Genomic DNA, 26,403 nt, shown 5'->3' on the forward strand with positions numbered 1-26,403 from the left:
ACTTTAATTATCCCATGCACACTGCGTAAAAGTAACAAGAGAAAAATATTGGACAGCAAATGTTCAAGACTTTCTTAAGAGACAATTTCACGCAGCATCTGGTTGGGAAGCCTTCATAAGGCAAATGCAAATTTTTACCTAGCATACAAAATATGGTTGAAAAGCCTGAAGAGCATCAGGTATGCTAATGAATGACCATACCTAGGAGTCAAAACTCCTCCAGGAGCAAAGTTTAGAAAAACTGACCACCTTCCACATAAAAGTGAAAAATTCTGTCGAAGCAGCAACAAGGGGAAGCCAAGAGAATTCATTTTTTTAAGAAGCACAGAAGCTGTTTAAGAGCATTACACTGGAAATGCAGGGGCAAGGTACTCTAGTTGTTAAGAAAGACTTCAAGAGAGCAGAAGAAAATAAGGTGAGGGAGGTTGTTAGGAAAAAGAAGGCTTTTTTCAAAAAAATGAAGTCCTGTCTCAAATGAAAACAGAAGACAGCATAAATTCTGAGAAATTGGATGCAAAAACCACATGAAGGCAGGCCAAAGACCACTAGTTCAAGGAGCAACTAGCAGGAGGAATAAAAACTAACAGCAAATTTTTGTTCACATAAAACAAGATGAAGAAGCACACCAATTGCTGTTCAGGTAATAAACAGGGTAGTAAATTAAAAAGGGTACTGTAGAAAACCTGAATTTATTCTTTATATCACTGCTTACAGTGGGACAAGCTGAGGAGATTCCTGAGCTGGAATTTCCCTTTGGAGGGTAAAAGGGGAGAACATCAAAGGAGCTGCTGAAAATTGAACTGACAGTGGAAGAAGTTACGTAAGAAATTTATAAAATGGTGAGCAACAAAGACACAAAACAGACCCAGATGTTATTCACTTAAGAGTTCTAAAATATACACCTGTGTATACTGAAGTTTATGTAAAACCAATTCCAGGCACAAAATTCTTCCAATCTCATTGGAGAGAGGAAAGTCCTGAATTTACCTTCCTACAGACTGCATGATGTCCAACAGCAGAGGAGCAGCCAAGTCGGGACTGAGGTGAATGAAGGTTGAGAGCACAACTATGGCCAGGCCCAGTGTTTCTTCATCATATTCTTCAAGAATAGCCCCACAGTCATGGCACCTGCAAGGAACAGTTTTTAAACCTGATGTTAATAAATTTAAAACAAAGTATGACTGTACATACTTCTGTGTATAACTATGTCTTTCAAAAGTACTATTCCTTAGCACATTCTATTCCACCTTTATTTAGAAAAATAATGTAATTGTGATCTTCCTATAATTAGTAACAGTCCATAGCTTTCAAATATTAATAAAGCTTCTCACTAACTCCACTGGCTGTTTCTTTAGTGACAAATAAAAGAGAGCCAGAGGGCAAGCCTTGTTTTGAGTCCTTCACTGGTAATTGTATTCCACCTCCCTCACTGTATTGGACTGCTTCAGTTTGCACTATCCAAGAGAAATCTGCAGCAGTGAAGACTGGCCCTTGGTAGTGTGAGCACAAGCCAAAAATTTGTGCAGCTTGGGCTAAGTCCCGGGCACTCTTCTATATAGCACCATAGACACAAACAATGACACTCACAGATGATCTTACAGAGATGGAACAATTTCACATTGCCCTTCCTGTCAGTCGTGAATTATGAATAACAAATCATACAATTAGAAAACAATGATCTGATTGGTTCCCACAGCAGTTAAAGCTATTAAGAAATAAATGAAAAGACCTCTCAGGGGCACAGAATGCTAGATTTCAGAAAAGTCTCCTTTCCCAGGGCAGATTTGCTGCTGAGTCACTTATCCCTCCTGAAATGCTCAAAGACAACTGATGAAGGTCTGAAAGGGCTCCAAAATGTCTAATTATAAAGGGGATGTCAGATTTGGGAGAGATGAGACAGGCTTTTACAACCTATGAAAAAGGCAAACCAATGTGGGAAACTGGCTTATCTCAGCCCAGTAGGAAGGCTTGCTTAATTTGATCAATCAGTTGCTAATGACTCCAACAGATTGTGAGATTTTAACTTAATGGAATTGAATAGGCAATTTTCTTGCCTTTTTTACTGAACATAAAGAAAATATGCTAACAAAGTCATGGAAGTCAAGCTGAGCTGGTCTGTATGTTAATAAAGTGCTTGAGCTTTGCTAAAATGGCCAAGGGAAGTGCCACAGACCAGACTAACTTTTGGGATGCTTCACTTTGTCACACAATAAAGTCCACCAGCAGCCACAGCCTGCACAATGGCCCTGTCTTTCTCTAGTGATCATCCTTGAATGTCTGTCTACTGGACTGGGCACACACAGGAACTTGTGGTTTCTCTTCCCAAGTTTTGGACAAATCAATGCATGACTCCCTACTGACTGCTTTACTTCTCTATTAAATGAGTACACTTCTTTTTAACATTTCTTCTGCAGGCATTTTAATCAAACAGTACAGGTTAGCAAAAGCTTTGAGGATCAGTGAGTATCAGTATTAAAAATGTATTTTAGATTACATATGATGACACATCAACAGCTGCTGATTTCAACAGAAACCCAAAGTAATTTTTAAAAATAACTTCTTTTTTTCTTTTTTTTCCCTAAGACAAAAGTGGCTTCTGACATATCACAAGGAACCCTTGATTTAAAATAGGATGGAAAGTGCTTCCCCTGCCTTCTGTACACACATAATAGCCTGAGTCATCATTTCACCTGTGCAAAATCATCCAGGTCCAACTGAATTGAAAACAGATCTTGCTAGCAGTGTTTAGAAAATGTTTACCTTGGGGTAAAAAACAATTAATTAAAAAAACCTAGCATAGAGATAAATTACAGAATGGATTCTGTATTTCCGTAAAGTATATCCATGCTTTATTTAACATATTTGAAGTTCAACTAGTTCTTTGAAAGGAGATAAAAAAACCCACTTACTTGTCAGTCATCAGAACAGGCTGGTCATCAGCAAATTCTTCTGGTGCAGGTACAAACATACTGACTATACTGGGTGCTGACAGCAAACTAGATTTTGTAGCACCTTAAGGCAATTACGGAAAAAAAAATTTAAAAAGGGAAGAGAATCATCAAACAAATCCAAAATGCATGATGAGCAGACTTCTAAAGAATAGCCATAATGGCTTTACTGTGCCTAGAAATAAGAATTAAATTGTGTCTATAAAAAGACATACAAGCGCATTCCTTGCTTCTGCCAGATTATTCCAATTACCTAGAACGATCAATTAAAAATAGATAAATCCTTGAGGGAAAAAAGATAACACAAACCAAAAACTCCAGGAAATTGGATGCAATTATATCTACTAGGTGGACAGGATGATTCTACAGTTGCTGTAAGACTGGACATCAGAAGATTTGCAGTATTCCCCCATATATTTTGGGAATTAACTTCCCACAGTTCTTGGTGACATGAAAAAGGAATTAGGCTCACAAGTCTCAACACCAGGTCATCAATCTATTCATACTATCCCTAACAGAGCCACAGGAGATAAACCAGGAAAGGACAGATAGAAGAAATAATTGACAAGGAATTGAGAACACTGGAAGGCTGATCATTAGAAATGCTTTCCACTGAAAATCTTCAAAAATATCTTTATTCTTCAAAGCTGAGTTGTTCAGCTGAGAGCACAGCCACTGTGATCATGCCAACACATGGGGTTCCCTTTGCCCTTGGCACTTTTTGTGCACCTAATTTCTGATGGATGCTTATTTTACTAAGAAAAGTTATGTATTATGGACTTCTCCATAATAGTTATGTATAAAATATATACATATAAAAGTTAGATAGATAGATGATAGATAGATAGATAGATAGATAGATAGATAGATATATAGATAGATATAAAAGTTATATATTATGGACTTCTCTTGACTTCTCCATGTTCTGCTTTCCAGAATTACAGTTTAAGTAATCCATTGCCAATTTTCTCTCTGGTTGCTTCAATCTGTAGTTTCAGATTTAGTGTTAACATTAGCCTGCTCTGATAATACTTAACTATGGAAACAGGACAAAGCTTCTCTATGTAAGGTTTAGATGGAATTTATTATGACATAATCCTGGTAACTGCAGGAAAAGCAAATTTAACATCAGCTCTCAGGCAAAATAAGCTAAGAAGCTCTCACAATTTCTGAACTCAAAATAAGTGGAGTGAAATGAGAACACGGCAAGTTTCAAGCAAGTATTTTACTAAGCATGGAAGGAAACATTTATTTTACATCCATAGTTCAGGACTTTATAATTGCTCCCTAAGGTTTTATTGGATATGAGCAGACACTTCAGCAAGTCCAGGATACTCCAGTAATGTAGAACAACACCCAGAATGCAGGGGATAGATATACATTTTCTAGCCAGGTTTTTCTGCCCCTCACAGATGCACAAACATCCCTCTGCCATGACTTTGGAAGTTTCACTGTCATATTCTCTAGATGTAAGTCCCACTGCAGCACACAAATGCTAAAAGCAGTCATAATGCATATTACAATGTTGGAATAAGACTTAACTACTCAAAAATGGCCACTATTGTGCAGTGAATAGTAGGAAAAAAACATGATTTAGTCAAAGCAGGTAGGTCACTGCCCTACTGCAGGGCTGTAAGAAAGTCTGTATTTCAGCTGTGAGGGAGGAGAGTTTATACAGAAACGAGATTCAGTCACTCTGCATACTTTCTGCAGGACAGCTGAGGGCTTGAATAGCTGAACAGAACACAAAATTCATCACCATTTCGTATTAACCATGAAATCTTCCCAGCAGTCTTGGCAGAGGACCAGGTCAAACAGGCACTGAACTAACCTCTGATTCTCAGTGGTGGTCCCTCCAAATCTGGGTTTAGGCAAACAGGGACATTGCACAGCCTCTTTCCATGCTGTATCTGCTCTGTGAATAAAGAAAGAACTTCACTCTCCAGAACTACATATCCAGCATCTGTCACCAGCAGCACAAGTCTTACACAGTTAAAACAAGAGAAAGACAACTACAACTATTGGAGGGAGGAAAAAACAAAAAACAAAGAAAAGAGTTAATTTTTTAAGCATAGAAAGGAAGCAGGGAGAAAGATTAAAGATGCCCATACAGGAAAAAGGACACAGATAACCTAATAATAAAGAAGGCATTTTAGACAAGAGTTGTTAAACAGGAAAGGAAGTGCTAGGTGTAAAGATTCAACAAGATATGGAATAGATGAGCCATAAAAAGAGAAAGAAACAAGTGTTTAGAAATAGCAAGACACTGTAAGTCAGATATAGCTTGTACTGACAGAAGCCAGGCACAAAATGATTTTATTTTATAGACAGCAAGCTTGGGAGAAGAGTGGTTTTAAATAAGAATGGAAGAGACACATGACACCTACTCAGGTAATAAAAAAAAATAAATAAAGCATGTGTGGACCAAACACGTATGTGGTATAAGACTACTTTCTAATTGGTACACATGAGTATAATGTATCTTAAAATTGTGGTGTGACATTGAAATGACAAATTCACACTGAGCATTTGTCCTGAAAAAAAAGCCACTTCCCAAATAAAAATTTTATTTTGAGGCTAGTGGTTGAGCAAGAGACTGACAGATGCAAAGCTTTCCAATAAAGAACATTTCATTTTGCCTCTCTATGCTTAAAGCCCTTTAGCTGAAATGAATATTGGAGGGAAAAGTCACAGATGTTGTGAAGAAAGCTACTAGATTTGAAACAGGATTAACTAGACAGAGTTCCTAAACATTTTTGAGTATTGACCTGTTCATTTCAAATACAGGCTAAGTACTTCTTGCAGAACAAAGGTAATAACTTTTAAATCTCTAAAACCCTGCCTGAGAGACTAGGTGATCCAGCTAAGTCTCTTTAACAAATAAACTTACCTGCTGATAGGACAAAACTTCCATTGTTACCATTGGCAAATTCTGACCTTTATGATTTAAAAGTCTCATGCTGAGCATGCTATTCAGCAGACTGAAATAGAAAGGATAATCCTGAACTATGCACCACATCTTTAGACACTCTTCAGCTACACAATTTAGTTTGCTGGAACTTGATGCTGAAGACTAAATTAAGCAAAAAGTTCAACTCAGCTGTCTAGTCCATATAACGTTTTAAGCATTCCTTTCTTTAGATGCATCTGGATCTGCTGAAAACTTCCTGAGAAGCACAGCTTTGCAATATCACTAATATCAAAATGGGTACTTAAATATCTAGCATTTTTGATTGACAAGAACTAATTTGTTATTTAGTGACATCTGCTATGAATTTGCTCTAACTGAAAGTGTTTTACAGAAGAAAAAAAACAAAGCAAGTAATGAGTAAATTATGTGCTTAATTCAGTTTTCATTGCTTTGCATTCATCTTAAAAGGAGAAAAAAAAGTGAGTGAACAGAAGCTTCAGGTGTTCAGGATGAGTTGATAGAAACTTCTTTAAAGAGAAACAAAACTGGCTGGTTTAAGGCACAACTCAGCTGTGTACCAACACCATTGTAAACACACATACAAATAAATGATTCCATGCACCAGGGATGAAATCCTATACCTAATGAATTCAACAGTGATACTTCCATTTCTTGCAATGAGACCAGGAAATAATCCAAGTAATATGCACAAATATAGGGACAACACTGTACCAGAGGGTCTACCACCCAAATATGCAACTATTCCAACTCTTAGTAGGTGATAATCTTGTATACTCTTTATAAAGATTCACTTTAGACTTGATATTGTTTATCTGTGATGGTAGAATAGAAGTACTCTTTTTTTTTTCTGGACTGTTACACAGTAATTGGTTTAGGAAATAGAAATAAAGAACAATAAATGCAGCTCACCAGTATCCCAAGTGCTGATATTGTGGGGAGCACTAGACTGGTGTTCCAGCTGCCTCTTCATTAGCTGGTTCATTGTCAGAGCTCCCAAAGAGCCTCTTTTCATTTGTCTGAACTGAGCTGCAAGTCAGAAATGCAAAAGGATTTCAGGAGCTCAGACAACATTTAAAACTACTCTCATTTCCTGATCTTACAAGCCAGCATGATATAAATATTGAAATGACAATGACAGCTTGCTCTAAGGATCTTGCCCAAGTCAATATGCACCTTTCATACAACTACAGAGAGTACAATTCTGGCCCCAATGCCATCAGGCAGAAGTGATTTGGATTCACTGTGCCAACTCCCAGTCCCTTTTTGCCCCCAAATATTGTGAAAGCTCATCAAAAGACTTTGTATCTGTGAAGTGTTAAGATACTACCCCAAAATTCCCATGCTGACAGGCAATAAATGTACATTTGAATCTCATTCAATTACAATGTACCAAGGAAGGAAACTCAGTCTACTGCCAGCAGGAGGACTGCTGTGTCCATGCTGACCCCGGGAAAACAAATTCACTGACACTATGTACCAGCAGCATCCTTCATGGGTGCAGCTAGCGGACTTGCCTCCTACATACCCACCCCTCAGGCAGAACACCTACACATTCTGCTGAAGTGGGAAGCCAAGCAGCCTTTGAAGATGAGACTCTTCTGTAACTTCACTGCCATTTTCCTTATAGAGAGCTACCAAGCAACAAGCATTCAATTTTTCCTCATCCCAAATTTGTTCCTTTAAAAATATTGATTATGAGATAGGTGTCACTGGATAATGCTCAAAATAAAATCATAAGGGAGACTTAAAATTTAAGACTTTTGGTTCATGTCAATGTGGTGCTTAGGAACATGAGTTAGTGATGGACTCAGCAGTGTTAGGTTGGACTCAGCAGTGTTAGGTTGGACTCAGCAGTGTTAGGTTGGACTCAAGCTCATTTCCAGCCTAAATGAGTCTACATATTTTCTCTGCTTAAATTGAGGACGAAAGATATTCACAACTCCTGGCTTTCTTACGTTTTCCTCTATTCATAAAAAAAAATTCAAATTGAATGAGTGTATTACATTTGCTCAGACAATTAAGCCTCAGTGATATACTTCCACCACTGAAACTAAAATCACTGCTCACAGTATGAAGACAGAGTTTCAACACCCTGCTTGAACAAGGCATGTGAAACTGCTGACTGCTGTATCCAGGAAAACTTTTAAAATGTTGCCTTAAGTATAGGTTTAAGTTTTTTTCCTCAGCAGGCCCTTACAGCAAGGGCATAAAGTAAAATGTTCTCTGAATGATCATTTGCATCTGCAACTACAGTCAACATCATTAAAAAGACCACCAATTATTACGTAGTTCCATTCTAAAATTCTGAACAGTATCCAGTTAAGCTGTGAAATTAAACACAGCATTTCACACTATTAACTGTGATAAAGAAGTACAGATAAAGGATAAACTGCAACTTTCAGAAAGCTCTGAAAGGTTGAGTGCCTTCTTCTAAACTTGCTCTACACATTTTCTATCAGAGAGTTTAAAATTCAAATTAAGCAGAGGACTCCCTCAAAAACAAACAAAACAAATACAGGCCTTGAATAATAATAAATAAAATGGATACTTCAGTGAAAATCTGCACACTGAAATTATTTTATTAAATGAAGTATTTAAGCTTTTCCTCATTATATCCTCTTCAGTTCTATCCTTTTGAAGTGCATTTAAACTCTGGTTTTGGCTCAAGTACAGCATTTCTGCAAAGCAGCCCTGGTATAGCGGACAATGTGGAATTAAACCAGACCAAGAGACCATTCCATGTTTCACTTTCAAAAGTTATATTGCAGCTGCCTTTCACAGCAAATTAAGGGAAAAACAGAATTTTCATTGTTTCCAGGGCAATGATTTTAAATGGATGCTTTATCACTTTATCAAGCAGCGAATTTCTTGATAAAAGAACAGCAATTAATGTTGGAACTGACAAGACTGCTTTGAGTGCAGATGACTGTCAAAATAGAGAAAATTATCTCTTTGAATTTTCTTAACAGCTTTTTGTGACTGTAATTTAAAAAAAAATTTCGTGCATATTTCACATAACCAGGCTATCATTGAGCAGGCCTGGATTTCCAGGATTATTACCTGATTTCTCAATGACAGTGTTTATTTCAAACATTGATAAGTTAAGGGGAAAAAAAGCCAAACAACAAAAACCAAACTACCAGAAAGCTACGAAAAAAATCTAAAAACAAACAAAAAAATTAGAGATGCCAGCCTTTGAACAGTGCTGGAGCCAGGCTGATTGCTGTCGACCAGCATATGACTTTCCAAGCCTGTGACTGACTAGTGGCAAAGGGAGGTGTGCTGGTTTCAGCTGAAGTAGAGTTAATTTTCTTCATTGTGGCTAGTATAGGGCTGTGTTTTGGATTTGTGCTGAACACAGGGATGATAAAAAAGAGATGTTTTTGTTATTGCCATGCAGGGCTTACACAGAGCCAAGGCCTTTTCTGCTTTCAATGCTGCCACACTGGTGAGGAGATTGGGGGAGCATGGGAGGCTGGGAGGAGACAGAGCCAAGATATTCCAGACCATATGACACCATGCTCAGTATATAAAGTGGGGGGGCATATGTTACCTAGATGGACACACCATTCTGAATTTTAAGTGTTCCAAGATACCTCCACCTTAACATCTTATCTTCATGTGCTCTGTTAAGCCATGTGTCATGTCTGCTTGAAAAACCTGGTTCGCTTTCAATTGAAATGAGTATGGGAGTCTCAATAAAGAGTTACCACATTTCAGCAAGCAGCTGAGGAAGTGGTATTCAAGGCATTTTACAAAAATTGCAAGGATTTTCTCTTCCTAAGGTATAGCAAAAAATGTACCAAAGGCCATAGTTACAACCCTGTGGACTCTCATCTTCTGCTTTGGTGCACTGACAGTTGACAATGCTTTCTCACAGGGGAAAACAAACATTCAGCTTTAGTGAATCACTTCTTTTAGCTGCTACCTGCTTTAATTCAAGAAAACCACATTTGTCAAATTTTGCATGTCACAAGACAAAACCTTTACCTACTAACTGTTAAAATGCTGCTGACCAGCAGCGATTTAACAGTTCTAATGGTATCCAAAACAGTTGTACTTCCAAGAATCAAGGGAACTCAGAGGATGGAATTTACTATACATGATATGCATCTGATGCACGAATACAGTAACTTTGATTTAATCCTCAACCAGAGGTAAACTTACTTGTTATGGAAGAGTGACTACTTGTCTCTGGGACACCTGCTTCTAGGGTTGGTGCAGAAGATGACTCTCTTGGCATTTCCAATGTTGAAAGTCCTTTGGCAGCAGGATCTGCATGTGCAAATTGTGCTTAAACACTCAGCATTTAAAGTCAACAAGGTTTTTCATCTTCCTTTCCCCTGGATGCCCTTTTCACATCATGTTAGTCATCTATTCACCATCTGGCATTCCCAGCAGTTTTAAAAGCATTCAGTGTGTGTGTCATAAGAATTTTTATAGGGGCACAGGGATCTATTTCTTAAAATCACTTTTTAAAGGTGATTTTTGCCTGTGGTCTTTAGAGCTCATGACTAATAAATGCACATAGAGTTTGATATTGATCCCACTCACAAAGTGGTTCTTGGAACCACCAACATGAAAATAACTGATGTAAAGTTAGTTTAAGGGATAGCCTAGCATCTTTTAAAAGCCTTAACTCCAACATGTCATCAGTTTTCATTCAAGAGGCTGTTGACCTAGCATTTGATCCTGAAGAGTCACAGTTTAAAATTCTGCATTAAAAAGGTTCCACGTGGTGTTTCAGAGCCCTTCCAAGCAGTTTCAAGGGTGACAGTGTTCATTACTGCATGAAAACTGGCCCTCACTAATGGTCAAAAACACACTGAGTCTAATTGCACGATTCTTTCAAGACCATGTTTCTCTATGTGAAAGGTTCAAAAGCACTCAGCTTTCTTTAATTTTTATAAAGCTCCAGTAGTTCTTCAGCTTATTAGAACCATAAATGAGATGACAAGCCTGAAACATAAAGGGAACAGTGTAACTATGATTACACGGAACAATTTCACCTTGTAAAAGTGGACTATTGTAATAAGAAATTATACTGTGGTTCCCTCTGAAGTAATTTTATAAAAAGTGAGGGCAGGAATGCACAAATATTCCCCCTCACTACAACGGCGATGGAGAACTGAGGCCTGAAGGATTCTGTCCTTTTTAATTAAAATGTTAAAAAGCCTGGTAAAATTCTAATAACTGAAAAATCCTAGGAATAAATAATTGCCACAGAATTTAAAAGGCAGCAGCATACATTTTTTCAAACTGTTTGACAGATCCAATTAGAATCTGAGGAAACAGCTAAAACTCACTTTCTCTCCACCTGAAAAAACTTAGTAACAAAACTGTGCATTGAAATCACCTGAAAAAACTTTAGAGTACACAGATGATTGCCCAACTTTGAATTTTAAATCTTTAACACAGGCCATGAAAACTTTGTGGATACCCAGGACAAAGAAGGCTACAAACAGGTTTTCATGTATAAAAACAAAATACATGGCAAATTGTGGCAAATTGGCACAATTTGCAAAATGCAAATGGCAAAAATAAAGGCAAATTGTGGTTAACTCCAGTGCTCGTACAGCCTGCTCAGCTTTGCACTTTGTGATCCATTCTGCTTTCCACTGCCTTATGCTGGCAAAAGAAATAAGGGCCAAAAATCACTACACCAAAAGAGAATCAGTGTAGCATGGACTGGATTAGCAGGACAAAAGGCACAGAAGTATAACCATTTTTCTGACTCCCAGCATAAAGAGGACGGGGAGTTTCATTCCCTGACTTGGATATCAGAATGAATATTTTTGTCACAGAACTCCACTTCCTTTTCAAATGGACCCTTTACACATTCATCACACCTGAATGGTTAGCACACTCCTTGTGAGAAAAAGACACCTGAAAGCACTCAGCTAGCACATCAGATGCTATAAATACCCTTGTCTCACTATAAATACACACACATCCCCTTACACCGGCCTGTTACTAAAACCTTCACGCAAAAATAAGCCTTTTGATCGGGTGAGTGAGCTCACCTGCCTCCTTCTGCTCTCCCAGCTTGTCAAGGATGTTAAAGGAAATGTCCAGGTATTCTCTCTGAATAGCACTCACAGCAATCTTCCTCTGCTTCCTCTGGCGAGGAACAATCTGAATCTTAAATTCTGACTCCTCAGTCTCCTCTTCTTGTTTCTGCTCTGTGTTTTGCTCAGTGTCAGACTCGATATCAAGTTTATCACTTTCTGTTTGCTTTTCAGAATCTTCAGGGACTTTAATAAGGACTGTCTTTACATTTGGGCTTGGAATTGTTCCACTAGGTTTAATTTCCTCCACACTGAGCTCAGAGTTATCATCAAGGGACATTTCTGGAAGGGCAGATGATTTCTGCAGCAGGTCCCTTTTCTGTTTCAGTGTTAGCGAGTTTCCAGAGGACATGTCCTGAAATTCTTCTGGCTTAACTAACTCTGAAGAGTCCTTCTGATCTTTGGGAGAAGTGGAAATGACCTCCTCTATTCCTGCTGAAGCGTTGTTGCTTGTATCCTTAGAACTAAAGTCTTTGGAGCAATCTTCAATGCTGAACTGTACCAGCGGAGTTGTGCTGAGGCTGAGTGCAGATACATTGATAGGAGTTGAAGGAGATGAAACAGCAGTTTTGCCCGAGACCTCATCATTCAGTGGGTTTGTTGTTTCTTCTTCTTCATCACTCTCCACTATTCTGAGGGGAGGAAGTGGTTCAAAGACTAAAGAGTCACTGTCTGAAGTGGAGAGCACTGAATGTTTTTCAGGACCCGATGTTGAATCTGAGGACAAATCTATCAGATCTAAATCTTCCTTGGGACCAGCAGTTTTAACTGGTGAGTCCACTTTCACCTCATAGGTTTCCATGCAGTTTAGCCTAACCTCTGGTATGACAGGTCTTTTTGTCTCCTGGAAACTCTCTGTATGAGGAAGACTTTCTTGGGTGTCTATATTTTCAGCTTTAGTGGAAGAATTTTGCCGAGACCGTCCATGATCACTGTGCCTGTGTGTGGCGTAAGCAGCAGGGACAGGAGGCTTTTCTAAGTCACACCGGTCTATGCAGGACTTCCTGCGGTGTTCGTCTAATGAGAACAACAGGGAGTCTGCGTTCCCTATATCAAGAGATTTTTGTTTTAGAGAGCGCAGTTTTTTTTTCTGAATGCTTTCTTCTCTCACACAGCGTAGAATACTGTCTTGTAAGGCCCCCGTCTCTCTATATTCAGCCAGCTCTATTTCACCTGATCAAAACAGAAAAAGCTAATACTGCCTCAGTTGGAGACTTTTGGCAGATACTTTCATCTTTATATCACAATTCAGCATGACTGACATCTTAAATACAAACCCAGTATTAGTCAAAATTGCCTAGTTTTGTTTTAACCTCAGAACCAAATTACATGGATTTTTACAACAAATAATAACAAAAACCTTCTATTTGGACAGTAGAGTTTATCTAATTACTGTCCAAACTCTATTCATCCTGGACAGATGTACCTGGAAGATAGACTGTTTAACCTTGTGCACTGAAAGAAGGTGGCCCAGGCATGTAATTTTCACAGATACTTGGGATGCCTGCATATAGTACACCTATGTATTATTTACTGCAGCAGAACAGGCTTAAAATGGATGCTTCTGATTTAAGAAGCAAGGGTAGTATTGGCAGTGAGGATATTTCAGCACAAGCCTGAGATCAGACTGATGTTCAAAGAATTTTTCCCCGGTGATCCTAGAACCCCCCAGAGTCCAGCAGCTATCACAGCACTCAGTCCTTCCTCCTCATCCTCAGGAGGAGGGAAGTGAGCACTGCTATGTGAACATTCACTGAGAACATTTCAAAAGGTTAACACAATTGTTGTTATTATTATTGCGAATTACATATTTTCACATAAAATGGGATATTCCTAATCATTAATACCCCCATATTTCAAAATACTCCACATATGAATCATCATGCAGAAAAAAACAGTGATAAAAGTTTAAGTGTTCGCTCTAGTCAGAATCACTCCCCCTTCACTATGCAAACACCTGAAAGAAAAAAAAAAGGATGGTGGGTGGTGGTGAAAATCTCTTCAACTTTTTTTTAGGTTAATCATTTCAGACACCTCAATTTGAAATCAAAATAGTTCCTACTTTTTGAAAACCCCAAATGATGATTTTTGCCAATGGAAAACCATAATATTTGCAGCAGCAACAACAAATTTGCTTACCACAGAGTCCCACCTTATCAACAAAATCAGTTTCTGGGAAAAAAACAATTTGAGTAAAAATCTTCAGCCCAATGGTCAAAGAAAATTAAAAAAAAATCCTCCTAAATGTTTTTTAATTCAGAAGAGCTTGATGTTTCAGAAAACAACTGCTGATTTTAGATATTTTTATTCTGGAGTGCCTACTTTGAGATTCCTGAAAGATAATCCATTCAGGGAAATGAGTGTTCTTAAGAGTCAGACAAAGTAGTCATATTAAAATTAGGCAATGCAACAAACTCTACAAAGAAAGGTGGTAGCTTGAAACTAAGAGTAGGACATTGTAGTTCTGCATGAGTTTATAACAACAAAACAATTCATACTTCTCTGAGCGTTCATCTCAACTGGTTGATATTTCACCATTTTGCTGCCACCAATTCTTTTCAGTCTTGCAAAGAAAGTTTGAGATTCTTTATTGCATGGTCCAGTTGGTGTATCATGAATATCAGATTCATCAAAAACACTGTCTTCCTCTGCTGGGGAAAGAAAAAGCTTTATTACTCTTAAGAGAGTGCAATTTCTTGAATGAAAAGCTGTCTATGTCACAAAACCTCACCTTGTGTCAATTAAATTTGAATTGAAAAATTACGTTTGCAATAAAATTTGTATCCCACATTTAACTTTGTCATTCTTGTTACATCTTGAGTTAAGGTCAGAGACAAATGAAAATGGGTTACAGTGCAAAAAAAGCACAACAAAGCTTTTACCATTCTAAGTCTATCTTCTCTACCGATAATAATACAGATTCTTCAGATTGAGGAAATACACTAGATCGGGACACTGACCTGAGTAAACAACTGCTGTAGTGCTCAGTGAGAAATGACAAATTGAAGGAGATGGAAATTAATACAAGAACTCCAAGGTAAGCAATAAACCAGCAAAAGAATAAAGTGAAAAAGGAAGAAATTAATAATCTAGGGAAGCTGGTAATAGTCATAGTAATAGAATAAGACCTGAGAGTATGCATTATGAAATTATTGATCTAAGTAATAATAGTAAAACATTATGAACTGAGACCTTCCAGATGAAAATGGCAAAGAGAAAGAAAGATCCAAGTGCATTTATCCATCCAAAAAAATGCCGTATTGTCTATATGAAACGGCTATTTAAAAAAAAAAACCACAGAAATAAAAAAAGAAAAAATCCCTATCTATCATGTGGAATCGCTCTGTAATTCTACATCTAGTGATTCATCTCCAAGGAAATAGGAAACACTACTGGGACAATAAAGAAAACAGAGCGCTCAAAAGAAAAACAAAGTTTGCCTTGTTTATTCTTGCAAGCAAATATGCAGAAGAAATGCATTTGGTGTCTGGGAGTGAAGGAGCAAGTAAGTCAAAGAGCTAGAACAGACAAAAACTTAAGACTTAAATGGGTCATAAATATCTTTAGCTTCGAAATTGCTAGAAAGGTGCTAGTACATGGGAAGCTATGAAACTGCCACCTCAAGGCATCAGGGACAAGACATCTAATTGAAATGACGAATCCAGAAAAATCCATCAAACTTGACAGTAAGAATTTCCACAGGAACTGGCTTTAATAAATTAAAAGGTCACTTTTAATGTCATGTCCTACGTGTAACTTCTTCCCCTTAGCAACAAATGCTTCTTGTCACAATATTTATCATCAGTTTTACAGCAGCCTGTACACTTGATCCCCAAAACACTCATGATTCCCACAACCACGTTTGGCAGAAGAATTAGGAAAAAAGTTCAATAGTGGGGAAATACATCTTTAGCACAGGAATTCTTGCTGCCTGAAAACAAAATCCTCATCTGTTCATTATCTAAACACCACCTCTTATGATGACAGCAACACACACACAGACTACCTGCCCAGAGATTAAACAAGTTTCCTTAGAAAAGGTGGGAAAGGCTTCAACTTTACAAGTCCCTATGGAATTACACTGGCTGCTTTTTGTAGATGGACGAAAACTTCTACATTCTCCTTTTTCTGCAGTCCTTCCACAAAGGAGGTTTACAAGTCCTACGGTTAAGTCAGTGTTTACAGAGTAAAATTTGCCCATTTATGGTACTTTACCTCTGAACAGCCCAAAACCCTTCACAAAAGCTTTGGAAAGCAAGTAAATATTATTTCATTTACTGTAAACATAAGGAAACAATGATGAAGTGAGACCCAGGGCCACCCAGGGAACCAGTATTGGACAAGCTGGACACTTGGGCACCTCACTTTATCTTAAAAACATCTCAGAATCAATCCAGGAAGTTAATGCACATTATAAATGCATACTGAGTCATTACAAATTAAGTCATTAACTTGTCTCAAAACAAACACAAATTCATAGTAAGGCCACAGTTATCTGAACCCTCTTAGCCCTCTACTAGCAATACAAAATGTCCAGCTGAGTGAGGATATGCAATATATAGTTTAAATCCACATTAAAGTTGCATTAATTTGCTAGAGCAGAGTAATAGGGTGTTCACGTAAACGAAATGTCGTGTTCATGTTTTCTTGGATATCTTTTCACAAGCAACAAGCAGCAAAAGAGTATAAGGTACTGACAAGAAAACAAGAAAGTTCCTTGGATTTTTCTTCAGAGGAGATTGCTGCGTACTATGAAGACTATTTGAGAAGGAAGATATAAATAGCAAAAACACAGCTAAAAGGCAAAACAGCTGAAAGAAGGCCACAGATTAATGTCAAAAGAACCTGTTAAAAGTTCATCATTAACACTTATGTAACTACGTTCACAATTGTAATGAATTATACTCAGTGACACCATGTGACTTGAAGCCTCACGCTTACTCCAGTTCACATCATCACAGTACCTCTGCTGCACCTAGCAAGCACATACAGAGCTAACAATCAGACACAGAGTCTAAGAGTTGAACCATTCCTTTGCCTTTAGACTTCCACACACGTTTGCATTAATTTTGTCAACTTCAGCTCCTTTAAAGAGAAAAGCTAACAGCAGAATGAATTCATCATTTCCTCTTTTCAGTATCAAATATTTGCTATTATTTCTTGTTATTACAGAGGAAAATCAGAACGTGGTGTCGGGCTGCTTGCACACCTTGTGTCTTAGCATGATCAGCAAGCACTGCCATAGAAAAGGTCAATGACTATCCAGACATGGTGACTGAACCATTAAGTCTAAGATACACTCCCCTGAGAGATGTGAGACCACTGTGCTATGCTCAACCTACAGAGCAGCTGAGAATGTCTTTTACTGTACACGGCTATAGCTGGTCAGGTAAGTCACACTTCAGACTTAATTCCAAGTATTATGTTCTAAATTTCAGACCATATTTACCCATTTCTACAACATCTGCAAGATTTAATGAATGAAATCAATGACTATCATAGAAATTACAGTGTTAAAAGTACCTTTCTCCTTTTCACTGTACCGGCTTATGTTACTGTTGTCACTATACAAAGGACCAGCAGTTGCATGGGGCTTGCAGCTGTGATACTGAGCGTTGAGGGTATTGACTGTGATGTGGATTAGGTGAAGTACAATCTTGCTGATTTCACAGTCTCTGTAGGGGTACTGTTCAGCAAAAGAGAAAAACTTCAGCTTAAAAACTAACTTTTCTCCTTGGATAAACATTTAGGCAGTAAAACAGAAGAGTTACAATAATATTGTCAGCTGGATGGCCTCTGCCTTTCCTTGATTATACATTTCCAAATACATCATGAGAAACAGGACTGTTGTCAGCTTTGTACACAGAAATATTTTAGTAAAACACTAAAAGTGCTTATTAGTAACATTTAGTGTCTGCAATTCCTTGTATGCCCTATGGACCTTTGAGAAATTTGTTGATCATACCAAAAGTATTCACAGCTCCATTTCAGTGCATAAATGTATTATATTTTAACAGCAGTTCCTAAAAAGCATCATTCAACTAAAGAATACAAACTGCTAAACTGACACACTCCCCCATATAAAGTCACTACTTTTTTTTAAACTAATTCTAAGTTACTCAAAATACTCCTCACTAGAATTTCATTCATCATTTTCCTGTTTTCAAATCCATTTTTCCTTTCTTAGGTAAACACCTGAAAGACAATACAGACTGCAAAAGCACAGATCAAGTCAGTAGCACAGACCAAATCCTAACTATTTCAGACACTTAAATTACATGCACTGAGTAAATCAATGAGAAGTTCCTTTCACTTGCCATATATTTAGGTGTTCCCTGTAACAAATTTCAAATTGAAGTGTAAGTTTTTCTGTGGACAGTGTCTTGTTATGATCACTCACCTTATAGAGAATAACAAGCAAAGCCTTTAACCACATCTGCCGAATGTGAGGTTTGAGGGACCAGAGGGAGCAGCGAGGAGGCTGCTGAAAGTAATGTCTTAGCTGAGGACAACTGCAGTATTTCAACACCTGCACCACCAAGGGAAGAAGGTGTTTGCCCAGGTTGATGTTATAGTCCATCACCTGAAAAGAACACAGGAGTTACCTCACCAAAACCAAATCCACTGACACTTAAAAACAAAATAATTAATACTGTTGAGTTGTTAGTTAAGTGAAAAGAACTCAGTGGTTTTAAGAGTCTTACTATCATTTAGAAACTTTCTGTCAGCTAGCCACCTTCTCATTTCAGCTAGATAGGCAGAATGAAACAAAAGAAAATGTGTTCTGAAAGCCTTTCATCCAGCCCAGTCTAAATTTTAACATACACTGGCAAATTTATAAAATATATGATGCTGAAATAGCCTTGTATTATCGCACAAGTTGATCATGCTTCAATACACAAAACCATATCATGTGTATCCCATGTTTAACAGACAGGATGCACTTGTGAGTTTTGGAATGGGGGTTGCGTATTTGGGTTACTTGGGGGCTTTGTAACATTGTATTGCCAGTTAACAATTAACATTGTATTGCCAGTTTTCATTTTTTTTTCTCAACAGGCTTGCAACATTAGACATTGGGGTTCTTTCAAACTCCAAGTCCTGGAATCAGGTAATGATTCAGGGGTCCCACTCTCCCCTGCACTGAAGGTAAGAGTGTCTGCTGTGTTATGCAGGAAGTTAAGGCACACAAATCCTAAAGAATCAAAGAATAAAGCAAATTAAAAATATCTCGCTCTAAATAAAATGCTCATCAATCTTAAGTAGTGGTGCTGCTGCAGACAGGTTGCTGTGATTACTGCTAGAGATATGCCTTGACTGCACCATGACCTTTGAAGAGCATCATGCTATTTGGGGCCAGTCCTAGTGGTTTGAATCCTAGGAGTGATTCAAAAGTGCAGTGAGGTCATATATTCCTTACATTCCTTATATATATTCCTCATATTTCATGTATTCCATACGAACCTTGCACAACCATGTTTTCGACTGAAAGTGCAATGCTATTTTTCATAATATTCTGTGTCTTCCAACATGAGCTATTTTAAAACCACACATGGTGAAATCAGCAGTTGAACTAGATCACAGCAAGGCTCCACAAAGCCTTGTGTCTGATGCTGCCCTGCACTGGCTGACACCCGGCAAGGTGTGACAACAGCCCAAGCCAACTCCAGCACAACCCCCAACATCTAACGTGCCCCTGCAGTTTCAAAGGACTTCGTGGATTTTATCAGAAGCTCTCTACACCCAAACAGACAGTCTGCATTTCTTTGGGCTTGCTTTGTTTTGTTTTTCTCAGAACAAGCAGATGAGCCTAATCTACAAACACTAAACTCGTGTCTCAAGTTCTCTCCTGAACAAGTTGACTAGAAGTTTTTCCCTGTAAAATTCTCTAGTTTGATGCACAGCTGCCTCAAATATTTGCGTTGCATGTGTGGAGATGAATCCCATGTCTATCCATGTAGGGTGAGCCAGTGGAATACATGATGGATAATCACCAATGTTCTCCTCCCCTGCCAAGCCGCGTTCCCTCAGGGAGTGATAGCTCTACAGCACGGCTAGGAAAAACTAATCCATACAAGGCAGACTGAACGCTGCTTAACAGAGCACATACTACAAGGCAAACATGCCTTGCGCTAAGCCAAGCTGCCGCAGGAAAATACTAAGGAATAAAGGAATAAAGGCCGCGGGAGAGGCGGAGCGCAGGCCGCGCCGGGAGCAGGGGCTGAGCAGCAGCGCCACCGCGCGGGGAAACGGCGCACGGCAGACAGCCGGGCTGGGAGGAGAGCAAAACACTGCGAGTGTAAGGGGAGCAACAGTAACAGACAGTTGGCTTTTCCTTTATTCAACTTTTCACTCGAACTGAGCTTGGAATCAAAATCAACGAACTAGCATGCCAACCCAGTGCCAAGCTTTGTAGAGCTGACGGGGGAAAGAAAGTATTTACGGGTGGGGAAAGAAGAGTAACTGAAATAGATCTCGTAAGGGCTCAGCACTAAGTCTTCACTCTGTAAGCACATCTTCGGATTGAAAATGGCATTTCTCTTGCAGCAAAGGTGATTACAAACACAAAGCAGCCCTACAGCTAAGAAAAAAACTCTCACAGAATACAAATTAAAGTTTTGATGTCTGGTGAGCAGAGATAAACCCTGACCTACTGAAGTTCTCAAACTCCTTTTGACGTCACAGGAACCAGGATTCAATTATAAAGCTTTTAAACACAAATGGTGAATTTGGCTCTCACGAGACATTTTAGAGGTGGAAGAGAAAGGCAGGGGCTGATATTTACAGCTGCAGTAAGGAGTACTTGAAAATCAGGTCAATTATGATCACTGAAATTAGGGAATCCAAACTTGGAAAACACATGAAAAAATGTGGAAGATGCTGCCCTGTGATCTGAACAGCCTCTTCCAGACTCTCAATACAACAGTAACAGGTCTGAATCTCCTTTTACACTCTTAAATTTAAAACTGTACAACTGAAAGATGTTTAACACAGAGCCATAGTGCTCTGGGACAATGGAACAATGGCATTTGCAGATATCCAGTTTGCCTTAACACCATCTATTTTGCCTGCTTAAATATGGATACCTGACATCTCGACAGCTGTGAAAGTTTATCCAACTATCAACATCACATCACATTTACTTTAAAAAAACCACTGATTCCAATGTATGAACCAGAAAATCCTGGTGAGAATTGCAGATACAGAAGAGACAAGGATAGCTTTGAGCAATGTTTGAAGGTTAACAGCAGACATCTGAAATCACAGCCCTCTTCTTCCCCTAAGGTAATCCTTTATGAGAGACTGTGATAAGGAAAAAGCATTGAAGTGATGATACTCCACTGCAAATAGGAATACTCTACAAGTGTGAAACATTTTTCAGCCCAGTATCGCCCACTAATCCATCAGTGAGAATTAACTGAGCCTTAGAAGAGCTTGTGAGGTAGAAAATTATTACAAGATGGAGAAAGAAGGCACAAGGCAAGGATGTGCTTGGTCATCCATCATAGCAAGATAGGCAAAAGTTCATGATGGCAATACCACTCCCTAGGAAAGGGAGAACAGAAAGTCCCCGTGCACTGTAAGGAAGAAAAATGAGCCTCCTGCAACATGAAGAATGTTGAAGAGGTCACAGACCATTCACACAGGGAAACAAAACAAGAACACATAGGTCCCAACTCCTCCTGAAGAAGAAAGGAGGAAACACTCATGAAGAAAGTAAGGCATTCAAAGGCTAGTAAAAGAGGGCAGAGGTTAGAAGCAGTCTCTAATTTTTCATACAGTGGTAGTATTTGCATGCCTCCATGCACACAAAACCATCATCTCTTTGCCAGTGATGCAGCAACTTTAGACTACCAGTAGAAGGAAATTCTTTCACCAGCTGAAGAGGCGTTGAAATTTTAACCTGGATTACCTCATTCAGCCGTTATTTTACTACAAAGAAGGCTGTGCTATCATTCAACAACAGGCAATAATAAATAGCAGAAAAACTAGTAAGTGCCTCCACCTACTTGTGCTATTCCAGCAATAAAGGCATTAAAGCAGGTGGAAACACGCATTTTTTGGGGTGCAATCATGAAGCATCCTTCCTGCTGATCATAGCCAAGCAGGACGTACAGATGGCGCTTGACTGTGTTGAAAGCTTTAGCGCTGCTGATGTCTGACTCAGCGCTGCTCTCATCCTTTGCCATGAACTTCATGAGCACTGTAATGAGCTGGTGGACAGTCTGGTGATCAATCCCAGCATCCTCTGGCAGCAGGTCTTTTATTGTATTATCATTCTCTGGGGAAGGTTGTCCTGTAGGCACAAGAGAGATTGGTATGAAATACTGCAGAACACTGTGCAAACTCTGTAAATCCAAAAACCAGGGTACAGAATACACCAGATTTTTTTCCAGAGTTCACTGCTCCTTTTCTGCCCAAACACACCCAGTGAAGTTGCAGGAGACAGGTATACATTTCTCAGGGCATTGTTCCTCTGTTGCCTCAGGCCCAACAGCACAGAAACACCTGCTGTGCACACTCAACTCCATTTCTCAGCTTTCCCATATTTAGTGGAACACCTTATTTCCCATCCCACTGCACTTCTGCCAAATTGAATGTTATTATTCTTCCACATCAATCAAATCCCACTGCCACCAAATTCTCATCTGGTATGGTTATCAGTCTTTCCTCAGTAAACATTAGTGGTTAGTCCTTGCCAGTGGAAAATGTACAAAATGGCAAAGGTAGGAAATATGAAAAATTGTACCAAATGATGATTAAACAAAGAACGAAGATTTCCCCTATTAGCACCTAATATGTATTTCTCTTAAATAACTTGTATTATTACAGATAATCTGTAAAAAAAAATAAAGTATTATTTTAATATTCTGATTTACCCATATTCTCAATGTAATATGCTATTTTGGCAAGTGACTCCTTTGCTGGTACAACTGCATCTATCTTAAGTTCTTCACAAGAGAAACTGCATTGTCTGTAATTTTTTTAAGTAATTTTAAAATATGTTACATTTTTATTGGTAGGTGAACAAAGGTTTGTTTGGCTGTTTTGCAAAGCATGGGAGACGGTTGTCCTTTCTATGGCAAGTGTAAATGAAAAGTATGTGGGGGGCAGGAATTTTCAGATCCACTTCTGCTAAGAATAACTTTACTGGTCTTATTTGGGTAAGAAGTAATGAACTTTGTGTTATACAACATTTTTTGTTCCAGACAGTTTTCACTGAGATTTTTTACTTAAAAACACTCCTTTATAATGAAAATTCTCTACCCAAGATTTTGCTGAACCAACATTTGCAGATGCAGAAAGAAAGCAATGAAATCTGAAATAATTAGAATCAGAAATAAAGCAAGAACCATTTTCAGAAGCACATTAAAAATGTACATGGAAAATAATCTTAGCTTCATGGAATAAACTGAGAAATAATCTTATATTCTAATATACATCTTATAATCTACTGTAGTATTATACCCAGGTTAAAATTTTCCATGGAATTATATAATAAAGAGACAATTTTCCTGAGGATGATATTCCACTGTTCTATTCAGCCCTATTTATCTTCATCTCTATAACGTGAGATTTTCAATAAAACAAAGAAGGACATAAGATGAAATGAGTGAAAGGATCACTGGGCTCTAAATGAATCCTGGTTCTTCAAATAGAATTCAAAGAGTAATTCATCTGAAAAGATTAAAACATTTTACTTTCACTTGCTGAACAATATAATTTAGAAGCTCAGTGATAAAATGTTCAATTTTGACATAGTTTCATAATTCTAACGCTAGCTAACAGACACTTCCCAGGACTTTTCCGGACATTTTACTTTTCCAGAAATATTACTACACTTTCTGATGCATTAAAGATCTCATTTCTCATACTTTACCCTCACAGAAAACTATACAATATGATGCAGAGAACAGAGCTTCACCCTAAATTTTTTGTCATAGCTCTACTAAGGATCACATCTATTGAGTATCAGTCACCCCATTTTTATTTCTGATGTAGAAACCTGCAAAAAAACAGCAATGGAGAACTACTTGTTTAAAACTACAAAAACTCTACAATCCAGTTTAGTCAATAGATCTTCCGAGTCTGGAAAACTTCTGCTGTCTGGAATGAGTCTTAAGTTGTATCAAGCTTGAACTAAACATTCATTTCATCAACACAAGGTACAGGGATCCTGTTATCACATGAGGCTGTTTAAATCCAAGCTAAGAATGCAAACCCAAGACAGCTCTGTCTTTCCATTGGCTGAGGTAACTTTTACCCTTAAAATTCATGTGCATTTTTATGTGCCTATATGAGGTATATAGATACACACACATATCCTCCTCACCCCTCATCGAAACCTTCTCACATCACCAAACACAAAGTCTGCCAGTTAATATACAGCCACCATGCCTGAATTCAATCTAGCCTTACCTCCAAAAATTCATCTCTTTATTCATGTACCCCTTACATCAGACCCCTTTACCTTCAAATTACTTTAAGGTATATTACAATGTGACATAAAACATCAAATCAGAATTTTATCATGCTTCATCATCCCACTGTGATCCCTATCAGTGAAATTATCACAGTGACTGTCCAGGATAATGTAAAGGATATAGGAACAAATACAATATCCTGGTGTTTAATCCACACTGAATTCAGCTTGCATTTGGACTGTGCAAGGATGCCAGTTTTAGATCTAGAAAGAAGAGATGAGCATGAAAACTGGTTCATTCAAGTGCTATGTATAAAATATATGTTTTTCTACAACAGATGTACATCCCACATTTAGGAGTCAGCTTCGTAGCCAAATCAGATATGCTCAGTACTGCTAATGATGCAGTGTTAAAAACTATGAATCAAACCTTTAAAAAAATTTTTTTACAAACATTTAAGCTTTTAGGAGGAAATTTTAAATAATGGGCAGGTGGAAATGGACAGTAATCAGTCTTCTAGTTCCCAAATCCTCTGCCATATTCTGAATCGTATTATCAGAGTTTTCTTGAGATCAGTACTTACTAGTTACATGAAACTTTTAAAATATACATTTTTAGTGGAAACTTTGTTTTAACCTTAGGTGATTAAGCATCTCAGCCTGGAAAGTGTAGAAATACCAAAAAACATCTAATAAAACCACAACAGCTAACAATGCCTACTGTGAGACTGACACTTCTTAAGCAATAAATTCCTTTAAGCCCAGTAAGAGGTGAATGGTGCCATTAAATGAAGAACAATCATCCACTGGCAGACCTGTTTATTGCATCATTCCATCACTTTTTCCCTCTGTGAGCCTGTGACAACCTACACATATGTTCTGGTTGATTTCCAGCTCTCACTGGACTAGCACAGCAGGGCTATATCCACTAATTCAGAAACTCCCCTATTTAATTTCACAGCTCAGTCAGTTCCCACAGTGACAAGGTATCTTCCTCTCAGCTGATTGTTGAAAAAGTTGATATGTTTTGATTATGAATTTGCATCTGTTGGAAGTACTCCTAGTCTTGAAGAGGGAATATGAAAAGATCTGAATCTGAGATCTTTTCACTTCCAAATCATCAGTCTACACAGCACTCAGAGCAGTAACTGTCAGTAACTACAATTATGGAGAGATTACTTGGACCCTGCTGTGCTACCAATTCTACAGATGCCTGACAGAAGGGTGACATCTTCACAAAATGTCAGTAAATACAAAACAAGGGACTTAAAATATCTATAAGCGTCCAGAAGAGACAAGTGTAATTTACAGCACAGACAGGCAAATGCATTCTGTCTGCTGCCTTTAAAACCTGAAGGACAAAGATCAGACTCAAAACAGGTGACCCATGGGGCCAGTATAGCAAATATTTACTTGTGGGCAATGAAACACAGGAGGGTGAGGCACTGCCAGCATAGCTGACTGACTGAATAACCTCCTCCCAACACCAAAGTATTATTTACAACTGGAGGCAGCTTTCAGCACAGATTGAGAGCAAAGCTTCAATTTACACTTTCTGGAACCATGCTGAAATATGATTCACTCTGCTATTTAGACAACTTCCATCTTGTGTAGTTTATCTCAGGATTCAGCAAGAAAGTCAGAGTTAGAGCCTTCCTTTTCCTGTTCCATCAAAACACACCTCCCTTGTCAAACCCACCTGGTGTTTGCTCTGGTGTTCCTCCAAGCGCTGGTGCAGACTGCTCATGTCTGGTCAAGCTCACAGCTTTAAAAAAAAAAACAAGAGCAACTCTGTTTAACAAGGCAGCACTGACATCTTACATTTAGCATATATTCAGTGCTAGCATATTTATGTTCATTTACTAATGCACTGTTGTCAGGCAGTGAGTGTAACTAATTGGAACATACCACTTGTGTGCCCTCCAGATTTGGTGCACCACACTCTATAACTTTAATTTTCTCCATCATTTAATTTTGCTGGTACAAGAGTCATCACACAGGCATCCCTGTGCAGAATCAGCAATTGGTCAT

The 26,403-nt window shown here is 38.3% G+C and overlaps 1 protein-coding gene across 7 annotated transcripts in view; it reads right to left on the bottom strand.

The window, feature by feature from the left end:
* The window catches only part of UNC79 (unc-79 subunit of NALCN channel complex), a 108,030-nt gene that overhangs the window by 36,200 nt on the left and 45,427 nt on the right, over positions 1 to 26,403 (bottom strand). For 4 of the 7 annotated variants that reach the window (XM_085061505.1, XM_085061506.1, XM_085061501.1 and 1 more), the window contains 11 exons: positions 26,072 to 26,137; positions 21,959 to 22,245; positions 18,349 to 18,531; positions 17,472 to 17,634; positions 14,447 to 14,599; positions 11,904 to 13,121; positions 10,048 to 10,155; positions 6,790 to 6,906; positions 4,780 to 4,863; positions 2,910 to 3,012; positions 988 to 1,128 (listed from right to left, as the gene is read on the bottom strand). In XM_085061505.1, coding sequence (XP_084917631.1) covers positions 988 to 1,128; positions 2,910 to 3,012; positions 4,780 to 4,863; positions 6,790 to 6,906; positions 10,048 to 10,155; positions 11,904 to 13,121; positions 14,447 to 14,599; positions 17,472 to 17,634; positions 18,349 to 18,531; positions 21,959 to 22,245; positions 26,072 to 26,137 — 2,623 coding nt within the window. The remainder of the gene's footprint in view (positions 1 to 987; positions 1,129 to 2,909; positions 3,013 to 4,779; positions 4,864 to 6,789; positions 6,907 to 10,047; positions 10,156 to 11,903; positions 13,122 to 14,446; positions 14,600 to 17,471; positions 17,635 to 18,348; positions 18,532 to 21,958; positions 22,246 to 26,071; positions 26,138 to 26,403) is intronic. The other 3 variants (XM_085061502.1, XM_085061504.1, XM_085061503.1) reach the window with 3 other exon arrangements.

This window comes from Lichenostomus cassidix, chromosome 5 (genome assembly GCF_008360975.1).
Source record: "Lichenostomus cassidix isolate B80296 chromosome 5, HeHo_3.0, whole genome shotgun sequence".
In the NCBI taxonomy this organism is placed as follows: domain Eukaryota; kingdom Metazoa; phylum Chordata; class Aves; order Passeriformes; family Meliphagidae; genus Lichenostomus; species Lichenostomus cassidix.